This window comes from Wasmannia auropunctata, unplaced genomic scaffold (assembly GCF_000956235.1).
Source record: "Wasmannia auropunctata unplaced genomic scaffold, wasmannia.A_1.0 LD336090.1, whole genome shotgun sequence".
NCBI lineage: Eukaryota > Metazoa > Arthropoda > Insecta > Hymenoptera > Formicidae > Wasmannia > Wasmannia auropunctata.
This window is the reverse complement of record NW_012026800.1, coordinates 3,726,367-3,741,237: the sequence shown is the minus strand read 5'-3', so window position 1 is coordinate 3,741,237 and position 14,871 is coordinate 3,726,367. Positions and strand designations below refer to the sequence as shown.

The window sequence follows — 14,871 nt, the reverse complement described above, 5'->3', positions numbered from 1 at the left end:
AGACGGAGAGACGGCAAATTAACGCGATCCAAAAAGAGTTTAAAACGGATTACTCAATTTCGCTTTCAACGTGACATTTTTTTCCCCCAGTTTACAGTTAACAAAGGGGTCTCCGAGTCCCCGCTGATACTCTTTTTCTACCACTTCTCTGATTTTTTCAACAAGAAATCTTTGTTTTATTCACGATTTCCAATTTGCAGCCATCGAGGAGCAAATAGACAAATTTTTTCAGGAACCAGAGCACATTTTGAATCCTTTTTTTTTTGCGACGGGGATCCATTTACGTGCAAATAAAATACGACAAATACGCCTGTGCGATCGTATGCAATAAGGTCGGAAAGGATTTTACAACGGGCTCCGTTTTCGATTTTGATCAGACTCGTCGTCGGATTTTTCATGCTTGGCCAGTTAATTTTACATACTATGAGCGCGTAAAGTGAGCCGTAGGTAATTCAACACGTCAGCGGTATTCGTCTCGTTCCTCGCTTGGCCGAGCATTTCCGCAGTTCTCCATTTTCGACATTTCGACTCATCGTGAAATGCAAGCCCTAATCAATAGAGGCGCGCGCGGTTTCGCGTTTAAGATTTTATTTAATTTTAATGTTTTATTTTTTTTCTCTCTACGTCCTTTCGCGATGCATACTTGAAAAATGCCTCTTTCATCGCGCTCGCCGTTGTAAATAATTATATTCTTTTGAGGACATCCCGCGTGAACTGCTGAAAGTAGGAACGTGTGAAGGAATCAGCGCGCGAACTATTCGAAGAAGGTCGTAAAAGATACGCGGGGATAGGTTAATTGAATTCCAGAAAATAATTAAATAAATTCCTGCAAATGAAATATTGTCTTTACCGACTCGCTGTACTTATTCGAGAAAATCCATTTTACGCGACGTTGAATCTGGTGCTTTTCCGCGTAACGAGACGAGTGTTCGCTTCGCGGAGAGATTTCCGGATAATAATTACAGAAAAGGATTTTGCAGATTGCAACGCTCTATTAAACGTCCGAGAATGGTACTCGCGTACCATTCTCGACGCCGCGGTTCCGGCCCTTTTTCTCGCATAAAGGTACAACCCTTCATACTTTCTTTTCTTTAACGGTTCGACACTTGCTTACGCATTTCCTTATACTATTGCAGCGTGAGTAGCCGCGTTTTCCTTTTGCGAAAGTTTTCCCCACTAGAACGATCGCCAGTCCCGGTCGAAGGGAATGGACTGAAAAGAGATCGGGATAAAACGATATCGGATCTCGTTACTTTTTTTCGTAAGTAAGGCAGTTTCTATATACACACGACTTGCTTCATTGCTCACTAGATGGATTTTCATGTTATAGCACGATATGGCTCTCTAATATATTTTACACGTACATATGAAGAGGAAGAAGAAAAAGCAGATAGCTTATTTGCATTGTGAACAATATGAAGATATCTTTGAGTACAAGAGAAAGAAAGAAAGAGAGAGAGAGTGAGAGAAAGGCGACGCAGTTATTATATTATACGAAGGAATTTCATTTTAAGATAATTAAGACATTGCACAAAGGATGAATGCATAAAAGAGCGATGGTTATAATTAGTAATAAGGGCGTGTTATGTAATAAGGGACTTCCGTCCGTAACGCGAGAGTTAAGTAGCGATTTGAAAGTAATATTGAAAAAGTTTAATGTGTACATCAAAGAGGGATCGGTGGAAGGGGGGTGCTCTTTAAAAGAAAGAGTATGTTCTTTTATGGCGTCGAAAAAAGGAGATTTGACGGCTTGTTTCTTTTTTAGATTATACAGTTTTGAAGTATCGCCGGAAATTTTCAGCCGAGTGCTTGAAAACCTGTTTATTGCTCAGGTGTAGGTGAGAAATGATGCGGATACTGGGTCCGAAGGCATAAGAGAAAAGCGTGGGATCATATATAAAGCCCCTACCGCGAGAGACGGGTCTTGCAATATGGCGCGGCAACGGGGCGGAAAAGGAGTACATTCTTTCTGGATCGTTACACGGGGGTTAAAGCTACATGTGTCAAAATTTTTTCGACAAGCGTTACGAGGGTAAAAATGGGAACGTATCGAAATGTATTCATTGCGTGTGTGTATTTTATATTAAACACATATTAAATAATTGAATTAAACGGATAAAACTAGTGGAAGATGAATATCGGATTGACAATCGATCTTGAGTAAATTGTACGTTAATAATTATATGTAAAAATGGGAACGTATCGAAATGTATTCATTGCGTGTGTGTATTTTATATTAAACACATATTAAATAATTGAATTAAACGGATAAAACTAGTGGAAGATGAATATCGGATTGACAATCGATCTTGAGTAAATTTTACGTTAATAATTATATGTACAAAGAAGGACGATTAAGATTGTTTATGATCATACTGAAGAAAATGTTCTTTATACATATTTTCTTCTCCGTGCGATATATGAAGAAAGTTTCCTGTAAATATGCTGTACCGCTCATGCGCTTTATATTGTTGCGAAATGACTGTTCTTCGCGTCATAAAAAGTTACATTTGAATTATTCCGGTAGATTTCCAAATGGAAACTCCCTGGGAAACATTCTACTTCATCCATCCATCTTGATCGCGAGCTTTTTTACGGTCGAGCGGATATCTCCTCCGTGCTTTCTGTAATCCGTGACTCGAAGCGGGAAACGCCCGATTTCTTTTCTACTGGCGGCGTAGAACGTCGGCTTATTTACTCGAAATCGTGTCGATACGATAGATAAGACAGACGCGACGTAAATGGGTCGTGCGGGAGAGACAGCGAGAGAAGCGAGAGCGAAAGAGAGAGAAAGACAGAAAGAGGACCGGCAAAATCTGTCGTAGTCTCGCAGATAATGCGCATCACTTCTCACGGTTTTAGTAGCGTGTCTGGCTGATTCACGGTACGTGAAGATTTATAATGTCCCGACTTTCGGTTCAACGGAGGCACAGTTAGCCAGCGTGCAGCTAGGTCGATCCCCCTTTTTCATCGTCAAGAACCGGAAAGAGCACTGCGGAAGAAACTGGGTAAAAGGTTAGGTCGACGAATTCTCAAGTACCTGAATATTCAAAGAGAGCTCTAAATATTCGCGAATGTTTCGCGAATATACTTTGTGTCGTATATAATTTAATATATCCCGTTAAGACACAAGACGTCAAATTTTTCCGCGTTATTTATTATATTTATAGTAGTTGATTTTATAGCCAAAAACTCGTCATTGGAAATAATTCAAATAATATAGATTGTAGATACGTAAGTCACGAGCAGACAGGGACGTGAGAAAAGAACGGTTTGAAGACGAGGACATTCGATTCTCGTGACTCCTGCAGTGATAAATGGAAACGTTGTGTGCGATTTCGAGGAGAGCTCGATCGCGACGAGACGGTTTCGGGTATGCGAAGGAAACATCATTTACACCGCCGAGCACGCCGGGCGCGGTGGGTTTCATCGACAAATTCAGTAGATTAAATCGCGCCAGTTTGATTGTTCCGAACAGACACGTCGACTCGACACTGTCCCAGATGACGGAATATCGGGTACAGTTAAGCCGACCAGCCGACCGAATTGATTGCGTCGAATGTTACTGAGTTGTAGAGGGGCCCTCGAACTATCCTGGGCATCGAATCGTATCGGTGTCGAGTTCGCCCCTTGACAGAGACCGTCAGCGTCCGGTGCATGGAAGTTTTGAACGTTTACTTGACCAGATGTTTCAACATACTCGAATCGATATAAGGTTTAAACATCGGTTATCGATGCCGAGGGTCCAATCTGGACCGTTCGCGGCGGGCTGAACTTGAAACCGCGTCGAAGTTTCGTGTATAAATAAACTGTCGTAGACGGATGTGCTTCAACGATCCGCGAACCAAGTTCTGAGAATCGATTAATTAATCCGGTGCATGCATAGCTCGATTATATTTGACTCTCGAGGGAGAATTTTGATATCAGTTTGGAATATTGAACTATCAAACGCGATTTACGACAAGGTAAAACACGAGGAAAATTTTCGTCGATTTTGCAGACTAATCGGAAAAATAATTGTATTATCAGCATCTATTTGGATGCTGATAATAAAATGGTACGAAACTTTTTTCTGTTTACTGCCCGCCGTCAATATAATGGCGCGGAACTCGCTCTATCTGGCTTCGGTCCCAATGCTCGTTCCGCGAGTTCCTATTAAACTTGTTCCTTTATCCTCTCTTATACAAGCATCGGGAAACGACCAGCTCCGTTCCATGCGGCGCGGGAGCTGCAATTTCAAAAAATAAGATAACCGCGATCGGCGGGAGTCATTATCGGAACGCAGTTTACCGGCTCGATCGGAATCCTTTATTGTCCGCCCCGGTGCCGGTCCCACGAAATGCATGGCGCGCGGCACGATTATTGCGCGTGATCGTCCCTCCCGGAAGGTAGCCCGGCACATCGCGTTATTTCCCTCAGTGCAATATATACGTGCCGTGCAACGCGATTACCATGTTACACGATTTCGCTGCTGATGCTGCGCGGGCTGCAAACAGCCGGTAGAAGTGGTTGTCTGATTTAAGCTCGGTGTATGCGCGTGGATCATGTTGAAGGAGAACGCCTCTGAGAGTGCTCACGGGAGATCTCCTCCTCGGAGGAGGAAATGGAAACACGCCGGAGAGGGCTCTTTAGATCTTAATCGGCGCCGCGTTAAAGTTGGGTCCGATACCGAGTATACGGGCGGTCGGAAGGACACTAGGATGGAGATGCGAATGGAGAACGAAAGGTAAAGAAGGGTGGAGAAGGGTGAGAAGAGCGGGCGAATCACCGGTTAGCCGCGTGAAGAGACTCCGTAAAAGTGAAATACTACCGCGGACGCCCGGCAATCTCGGGTGCTTGGTGACAATTTTTTATCTTTACGAGCATGCGGCGCAGCCGTTGTTCCTATTGCATAAGTGGAAACAAGAAGAATTATGCAGTTACGTAAATTATGGCAGCGCCACGGAAATGGCTTCCGCCGGTCTCGCTACTCTCGCGGTGTCACCGCTCGTAAGAAGTGATGGCATAAGAAAAAGATGAAAGAGAGAGAGAGAGAGAGAAGAGAGAGGAGGAATAGAGAGAAATGAGGAAATAGCAATAAAATGAAGCGAACTACGGATTAGATCGTGCAACAAGATGCGGGGTGATTTCGTGAAATGAAAAATACGTCATAAAAAAAAGTAATACGCATTAAAATTTTGGGACCCCTCGCGATAAAGAGCCGCAGCTTTCATTTAAATTTGATACCGCGTTTTGCAATGCATACCTTCGCTCTAGCACTTGCACACCGAGAAGTCTCCGCTTTCGCAAATGGCTTAAAACGAATTGTTTCGACAATAAATTCTTTCGCCAAAACTATTTTGGACGTTGTATCCAAAATCTATTAGAAAGACACCGGGCGCGTATAGAAAACCGGGCTAATGCAATTATTTTTTGCAGTTTGGAAGTATGAGTGCACGATATTAAAAATTCGACCTGTCGATAACAGGAATTTCAACTCTGGCTTTTCGCACGCGTACATGTTGCGAATGAAAAACGGTGGGAGGTCCGTGGTCCATTGAATTGTGAACGCGACGAGACGCACGTGCGTGTCGTTAAATCTGTAAAATAAAATGCTTGCGCCACCATACGCGTCAGTACAGAAAAATATTCATCCAGGGGGGCCGAAATACAATGTCGAAAAAATAAATAAATAAATAAAGATCCAGTTAGCGCAAAGGGGAAGATTATAAATTGATTTTCCAGCGCGCTGCTCTTTTCATTTTGAAAACTTTTCCATTTCGCAATTTGTCATTTCCGTACCGTGCAGCAGATTCAGCAATAAGAATTCATGAAGTCTTCCCGTGAAATTCCCCGGTGTGTCAAAAACTGTTACTCTCGGGGGAAACGAGAAGGGCCTAAGACGATGGAGAGAGGGCTGAAGTAGGGGAGGATCGAGCGTGAACGAGGGGAGGGCGAGGCAAAGGGTGAAACAGGAGAGTCTGCGAACGTAAATAGCTAACGTGTCAGAAGCAGGCCGAATCGCTCGAATGGCGCACGAACCTGTCCGGTCAATTGCAGTCGATACTTGGAGAATCGAAGTCAGTCGCTAAGCAGAGAATCGTGTATTGCCGCGAGCGGGGAACTTTCGTCCCGAAATCCTTCCATCCTGTCGACGTCGATATTGGACGCGGAACGGGAATTACGACGTTACATTGTTTGTTGTTGATACTAACAAAAAATAATTTAGAGTATTATTGGAAGGTTTTTTATGAAGCATCACAAAGTATCGCTTCAACTATTTGATTATTGCTGATTAAGGTGATATTTGATGATGATCCAAGAATGTATAGTTTATACTTGCTATATAAGTCGAGGCAAAGGTTAATTGCAAACTCTGAATTGCAAATCTCTCGGAAATAAAGGAGACGTCGGCCGTTTGCATATTTTCTTCAAGAGCTTCGCGAATACAACTCGGCAAAAACCCGTCACGGCGCGGCCGTGATCTCTCTTTTTAGTCGCAAAATACATAATCTAAAAAGTACGTAATTAAATAAAATTTTCTGAAAGTTTACGCAAAAATTTAATATAATATTTTTTTCTAAAAAATATACATCTACAATGTTATATATTTTCCTCAACGAACGTGGAGATTTCTATTAAATAATTTTCTTTATTCTCTTTATTAAAAGCCCCATTGCTGTAGCGCGGTTCTCCCGTCGGTTTCTATGATATTGCATCAATAAATATCAATGCTCTTTGCATTAGCCGCAGAACAATCAAATCTTCGTGCTTCTCGTTTGTTTCCCAGGAAAAAAGGATCGCTATCGAAATGCATTCTATTATCGCGGTACGCGGTTTTCCGGTTTTACGCTATCGTGAAAAACGAGTCGTGCTTGTCTTGTTTCACCGGCGAATCCGAGAACCACCGACGGCAACGACGACAACGACGAGTCGCGTTAACTCGCCTACGAATATGCGAGCAATGTAAATTCCGCACGTCGACGGAAGTGGTCCGTTTCAGTTGCCGTTGCATGCCCTCCTCTCCCCCTTCTGTCTCTCCTTCGCGCCGGCGAAAGCACACTGCGGCTTTCGACGAACGTCTGGGAAGCACGTCGTTGGTATTTTCCCGAATGGCGGGACGAAAGTGGCTTCGGCCGTTAGAAGCGGACGGAGCTTTTTAGGAACAAAGAGGGATTCGTCACGGTTAATGTTTTCTTTCGCATTAATAATTGTAAACTCGAGCCGCGTAACCCGCGGGAAAAAAAGTTACACGTAATTCTACTTTAACCCTTTCAATGCCGGCGTTAATTCACTCCAATGCTCGGATGCGATGTCACGATAATTTTGTAATATTTAAAAATTAATAGGGATCTTGAAATTAAAAAAAAAAATTAATAGGATTAAAAAGTTTCGCACTGAGTTTCGCACTTGATCCTCATTAGCCTCTTTTCTCTATTAATTTTTGCAGTATTTATAAGAGATTTCAGGAAACTATTCAATTTTGTAATATTATCATACATACATATATACCTGCAGAGAAGTAAGATGGAATTTTCTTAGAATACAGTGACTCATAAAAAAAAAATAAGATATTTCTTTTTGAATAATCTATTTGTGTATATTGAAACGATCTCTCTGGGCGATCAAGAAAGTTTTGCGCACGAAAACCGATTCCCATAGCGATACAATCGGACTAATGCAATCGAACTTTTCCCGGAAGTTCAGGGTAAATCCAAGATTCCGTAAAATCGTACCGACTCGAAGATTTTCTATGAATTTTTAATCGTGCACGTCCGCGGCGCCGCCTACCGAGGATCCGGGATTTTCTACCTTACGTTCCGCACGTGGAATAAGATGCGAATCTACAGAATACCGGTTTAAAGTACCATGAGAACGTGACGCGAAATGCTCATTGCGATGGAGTCAACCGAGGAGTGTATGGTGTTACGTAATCGCAACATCTGTCACGGTTAGCAATCCCGTTTGTTTTCGTTTCCGACAATTTGGACCAAATGCAATCTACGCTGCATAGCGTACTAGCAAATCTAAAAGGCAAATGGAAAAATATATATCCTGATGTACCTTACGGCCGCGCGCACACACAGCGCGAGCTCACCTTCATCCTTATCTACCGCAGATTTAATAGGTCTGCGTCCTAGACCTACATCGGGACTGCTTCAGCCGTTAGAAAATGAAAATCATCACGAAGATGCTTAAGCGAGGCTTTACTTAACGTCTTGAGACGCGCGCTTGCATCGAGTTAGACGCGATAAATCTCTTTTTGTCCCAAAAGGATAAGGGGTCGGTGCATCGTCGCGCCATTTCCACTGAATATTTGAGCAATTTCTTCGTCCGCGGTTGGTTTACACTTGTACCAACATCCCTAAAGTCATTCGCATGCGTCTTCGGCCGTCGAAAAATGCCCCTGGGATCGTCTGCGACTCTCTCTCTTTCTCCCCCTCTCTCACTTTCTACTTCCTGCTTCTGACCGCGCATTGAAGAACGACAAATGATATCCGACAGTACAGATGGATAAACGCGCGATGGGAAAGACCGGTCTTACTCTACACATAAAATATGAATGAACTAGCAAGTGCATTTCTTGTGAACAGAAAGAAATTGAGAAAATTCCTCCGTCGTCGTTTGCAACGAGTGACACGTACTTTATTTCTGCAGACACGCCGTAGACTTGTCGGTATGAATTTAAGCGGCAATTCTTTAAGCAATTAGAACGACCAATGCTATTCTACTTTGTAGAAATGTAAAAGAGGGAGACTCTTTGAATATATACGAGACTCGAAAATAAAATTGTATGGATATCGTGTGTGCGCGCGCAAAGTTTTTAAAGTTAATCGAGAATGGAAGGAAGACAACCGCTGCACAGACGTTATGATTTGATTAAACATCGTTCCTAACGCAGTCCTATCGATAATGGAACAAGAGGGCTTAGGTAGTTCCCCGCACTCACCGGCGATAAAGTTCTTAGAGCTCTGTTTGAGCGTGCAACTAACAGCTCGAAGCATCACCGTGGTGCAAATTCAATTCCTCCTTGATCGGCAAGGACTTAACCATACCACTGTCGCAAACACAATCAAAATTTCTGTTACGGAACATCTACGATGATTAAGACTACGTGGAGAACGATTAATTGGAAACCCAGAGCGCGAAAGTACTGCTCTTCGAGCAAATTAAACGGCTATTGAATCAATTAAGAATACAAAAATATAAAAAGGAAGGAAACTTACGGGCGCTTCCTCCGGCTCGGAACGAGTCTATAATGCCAATTTACCGGTAAATTTAGTTCCGCTTTTCGATAATCGAAATAAATTCAATGAGCCACTTCCCGAGACAACACTAATGGCACAAATGGAACTGGATCAATTACCGCAATTTCACAACTCGGCAATGGCACTGGAGGAAAGTTTATTGTTACTGTTTCCCAAGCTCATTCGAATCGATGAAGACTGTCGAGTGACATCCCTGTTGCTCAGACTATTCCCCAGTGTGAAGTTTCGCAACGACCCTTCTACGTGACACTTTCGCGAGAAACTTAAAGTTTGACAAGCGGAAGATATATCCTTGAAAGGTGAGAGGCGGCATTGCTCTTAAGTGATTGCCTTTGGAAACGGCGTCATTCGTTTACGAATGGACCGGTATTCAAAGAGTTAACTCCGCTCTCCCCCCCGCCCCCCTCTACAAAACTAACACGGGGGGGTATCACCGCGCGTGCAATTATTCGTCAAAATCGCGCGTCGCTTGTTTTAATTATCTTCTTCTCCGAGCATCTTCTCTGACAGCACGTATTTTGCTGTTGTTAAGATAAATTTTCGTAATACACTTTCCCCGGTGTATCTTGCCGAGTGTTTTAATAAACCCGAGTTATTCAAAATGTATCCCTCTCAAAATATCCCCAGCCTTTATGAAGCGAAGGATATAATGCTCTTAAAGTTCTCGGCGATGAAATTTACATATTAAAAGTTAAGTAGCTACTTTAACAGTAATGGACAGAGCCGGCGTATCAGGGAGTTGAAGTGAATTTGGAAACGACCACTAATCCGTTGGACTAACCGTCCTTCGTCATGTAGGCGAACAATGGTGCTGTAGAACTTCGAAACATGCTCCATCCATTTTAGTAGTTTTCAGAGGATCAGCCCGATCGGTAGATTGTTCGAAATCTAGTTTCCATGAAATTCAACGGTTTGTTTTCCAAACACTTTTAAAGTGCCGAAAGTGGCCATTGACAGGTTACATTAAATAATTACTTGTTAATTACGCGAAACGTATAATTTATCTACAATTGTAATTCCATTAAAAGTATGGCGTCAAATTACGGTTTCTGCTCAATTTTCCATTGGTGATAAGCAATATATTCAGAGTAAAATACGGCACTAACACATATCGCATTAACGTTAATTTCAATCAAATTAAAAGTTCTGCATATTATTGTTATACTATGTATATTGAAATGGCCAAAGACGAGCAAAATAATGATTGTTAAACTGATAAAAGTATGACATTAATTTGTAAATTTAAAATTGACAAATGTGTGGCAACTTATTAATTTTATTGTTCTCGCGACGAGATAGGCAACGGGAGAATGAACCTATCTCGTAAGATTTGACGCTATTACTGCGTTATAACGTCAGTTTTTCCTGTATGTATAGGTACAGATCTCCCCCTCCCCTCTCCTAGCGAAATCACCGCGGCAATAAATCCGATATCACCGTTCCCGATGGATCTCCGATTGAACCAAAAACATTTCGGTTCCACTTTGGTGAAACCATTTTTCGTTTAAATTCTCATTGAAATCCGTATATTTATGGACGACACGTCGATACAAGCGGTGCGCAGAGAACACACCAGATTTACGATTAAACTCTCAGTTGAATATGGCTGTGACGCGGTCAAAATCGGTCATTCTGTCGCAACGAGCAGAGAGCGGACGGAAAGTGTGTTTTAATTCTGTTTGACACCATAATCGAACTTTGAAGCTGTTAATCCGGAAAATTTCGAGAGATTTGTGTCGAAAAGAAATGCAATCAAATTGTATTGCATTTCAATAAGCGAACACCTACGTTTTTTTTTCCAATTCCATTTTACGCGCGACTGCCTCATAAATAATAGCGAGCGGAATTGATAGCGCTGGTTGCAACCTTTTTTTTTTACATCGCGTATATGACGAAGATGCACGATAGTTTTGCGAGAATAATTTTATAGAGTGCAATAGATTTATGGAGGGTTACGCGTGTTCCATAAAATCGCGTTCGATGCCATAATCGGAATGCGCGTTTGCGGCCTCGCAAAATCTCACGAACTTAGCGAGGAATTCAAAAAGTATGGAATATTATGAATATTATCATACGAATAACAGCACATTATTATCGTTTACGTAACACACTCTATTCGACATTGGGTTTCACATCTTCACAAATAGAAGAGGATGGAGTACAATAAGTAATAATGGTGTAATATTAAAGTAATATAAGCTTGCAAAATATTTTTCTTTCGTACTCACCTTGCCGAAATTCGAGAGACCGCCGATTTGAGGCACTTGACCGGGTTCGTCCGCCGTGCTGCAGTCTGCCCTAACGAACCAACAGGTCAGTAACTCAGTAGTTACAATCGTGAATGTTATTGCGATAGAATTCCCTCTAATCACAGGTTTCCACGCCCCCGTAATGCTAACGATAACGACAATGGTATTATTCACGGGACAGCAGCTCGCGGCGAGCCACAATAGCTAGTTCGCAATCATACCGCAACTAACTCGTTTCTATTCCGAATGATCTCGGGAATATTCTAGTACGCGACTTCATTAAATTTACATTACACACAATGGCTTTCATTGAAATACGATATATGCTTTTGCAAAGTAGATCTATAAGTGTCTCACTAATTATTATCGATACCTTCAATCTTTCGATTTATGTATTTATAAAGTGGAGAATATTTTCATGTAGACACACAGACTGGAGGCTAACTGTATGAAGTCGGCCCCCCTCACTATTGAAAATCCACTAACGACCATTACCACTCGATTGGTGGTCGTTTGATAGTATTTAGTAGTCCATTCCCGATGATTGGTAGTCAAAGTTGTAAATAATCCTCCTATCTAAAAAAAAAGGCATGTTAAGTTGATGACTCCCATTTCTCGTTTTATTTTTTTCTTTCAGGTATCAGTTTTTGTTTAACAAAATATTGTAATATTGCTAACAATATCTTTTGTAATCAACAGATATGTCGAAACATGTTTTTTACAATGATTAAGAGAAAAAGGAATCTTTTTTCACATTATTATTTACAACTTTTACGATGATTTATCAATCATCAAGAATGGACTACCATAAATACTTATCAAACGACTATCAATCGAGTGGTATCTAATGGTCGTTCGTGGATTTTTAGTATAGTGGGCCAACTTCACACAGCTCCACAGGCTACTATAGATAAAAATGTTACACGCTGCCTACTCAGTTTTTTTTCAAAACCAATAGGCTAAGAGAGAATAGGCCGAGTAATTCATAGTTTTGCAAAAACTTAATCGTCTTTTGGTTTTATAAAAAAAAAATCGATATAGACTGCCCGTAATATTTCTTTTAATCCTCAATTTTTGCGGTTCTATCACGGAATAATTACGAACATCTCTCTATGGACCATTGATAGGATCGACAGTGTATTTTCGTGCAGCATAATATATTGATAATTGGAATCTGTCGCGTAACGCGCGAATAAATTATGTTCCGTTGAATTGAATGCAATGGCTTTTATGCAAAAGAAAGCGTTCGTTGCACTTTTCGCGCTCGGTGTCAACGCTGAGAGAAATAGATTTCCCTAATGTGCTTTCTCGAAGAAGTCATTTTCCTCGGTACACATGTCTTTTAGTCACGTGACGCCATCCCAATTCTCCCAGAGCACACAATTAATCGCGATAACAACCGTCGGCGATGTGTATGTTTGTATGGGGGGGAAGGGGGAGGGGAGTTAAATATCTTATGTAGAAGGGATTATGCGAGACGTACGACGTGCTTTAGGCGTCAGCTCGAGGACTCGAGGTAATACCACGCTGACAATCGTGCGCATTAGCGCCGTATCCTCTAAAGCCGTGCGCGAATAGCGCAATGATGCGGTGGCAATAATGGGAGCGATAATCGATAACCGTGTGCCCATAATCGGCCATCGCGTTGCTACCCTCGACTCCAAGCCGACTCGACTCGACTCGACTCGACTCCCGAGAGTCGGCCAACGAGAGTTTTAGCCGCACCGCCGCATCGGATTTAATTGCGTACGACGACCGACGACGACGACGCGGGCACGCGCCATTAAATCTCGCGGCTTTCCCTCTCGTTTCGCTTCGAGTGACCAGTCGAAGCTGCACCTACCACGGTGGCTGGCCGTCGTCGTACGTTCCGCCGCGTCGAACTTAATCGCGCCGGACTCAACGATCGGGCACCTGTCGAATCGCGCGCCAACCGCGATTTCGCGGATTTATGGTCGCGCCTGGAGAGGCGCGACAGCGACAACGCCGCCGGGGGCGGGGAAGCGGGATCCGCTGGCTGCATTTTTGTTTGACCGCGCGCGTCGTAATCGCCCTATCTATCGTAAAATACCGGGTGTTCGACGGACGCGTATAATATTGCTACAATATACATTAATCCGCACGGGATTTATCATGTTACACGCGAGATTTAATTGCAAAGCAACGGACGAGCGCAAGCAGGGGTGCGTGAAATATAACGGCTGTCGCGCGTATATACCCGACCGCCGCGACCGGAAATAAATCGCGCAATGCGCGCTCGGCGACGCTCCTATTGTTGACGATTTTTATCGACGCGTGGCTTCGCGCGTATTTTTCACGTGGCGCATTATCCTTAGGCTATCCCGGGTTAAATATACTCGTAAAATGAGCTGAGCGAGTTGATCGCCGTCTTGCGTGTCCCTCATTATACGTCGGCGTAATAACGAAAAGTATTATTCGACGAAATAGCCCCTGAAATTCCCTTTTATTCTCAGTTATACGAAAATATTACTGAGAATGTTTTAAAACACGGTATTTTAAGTAATCGTACCTCGTTTTATATTACCCTTCGTAAATTACCCTTTGAATTAATTTCGAACAAAACGAGTATGCGATGAACATGTTATTTAATTGAGTAAAATGCGGAGTAATATGCGTGAATTTAATCTGCATGTAATCTCTAAATAACAGCAGTATTAGATTGCAAAGGAATTTATGCACAGAATTCCAAACAATTGCCGCACGGAATGAATGATTTTGTCGAAAGGTCTAAAAATTTGGCTGAAAACAGATCTGAAAATAATTGTTTGTTAAATCATCAAAATAATTTGTTGCAAAGTTAAAACTGATAAGCATTACTATAAAATGGTTTGATATTCTAGCAATCATTTTGACTTTTGCACAAAATTATTTTGATTATTGAACAAAAATTATTTTCAGATCTGAATTCAACAAAATTGTTCTTTCCGTGCGTTAATTAACCAGAAATTCGTGTATCGCGTCGGTCTTGATAAAAAATCTTTGTCGAAAAACTTCACGAGAGGTGGCGAGAAGAGAGGTCAGAAGAAAAATACAGATCCATTCCGGCCGTAAACGCGATAACGCGACGAAATTTATCTATAATAGAGCAGCGATTCTTCATCGCGACGTCGTAAAACAGAGCGCGATGCCGTAAAATCGAAAGCCGAAAGCGGGCGAGTCAGATCGATCAGGGCGCGCTCATCCCCGCGGCACTTGCGCAGGGGAACGGGGCGCGTCGGAATGCGCGATACCTCCCGCGCGATACATCAAGTTCGTCGTTCGAAAAGCTTTCTATCGCGTTCGTCTTGCAGCCGCGCGTCGAGAGACGTCTCGTAAAAGTTCACCGGTTCACCCGTCGCTATAACGTCCATTGT

The 14,871-nt window shown here is 42.4% G+C and overlaps 1 protein-coding gene across 1 annotated transcript in view; it reads right to left on the bottom strand.

The window, feature by feature from the left end:
- LOC105447957 (dipeptidase 1) overlaps nucleotides 1-14,871 on the bottom strand; it is a 76,305-nt gene that overhangs the window by 28,903 nt on the left and 32,531 nt on the right. Inside the window, exon 5 of the mRNA XM_011686294.1 lies at nucleotides 11,477-11,546. Within this exon, the coding sequence (XP_011684596.1) occupies nucleotides 11,477-11,546 (70 nt within the window). The remainder of the gene's footprint in view (nucleotides 1-11,476; nucleotides 11,547-14,871) is intronic.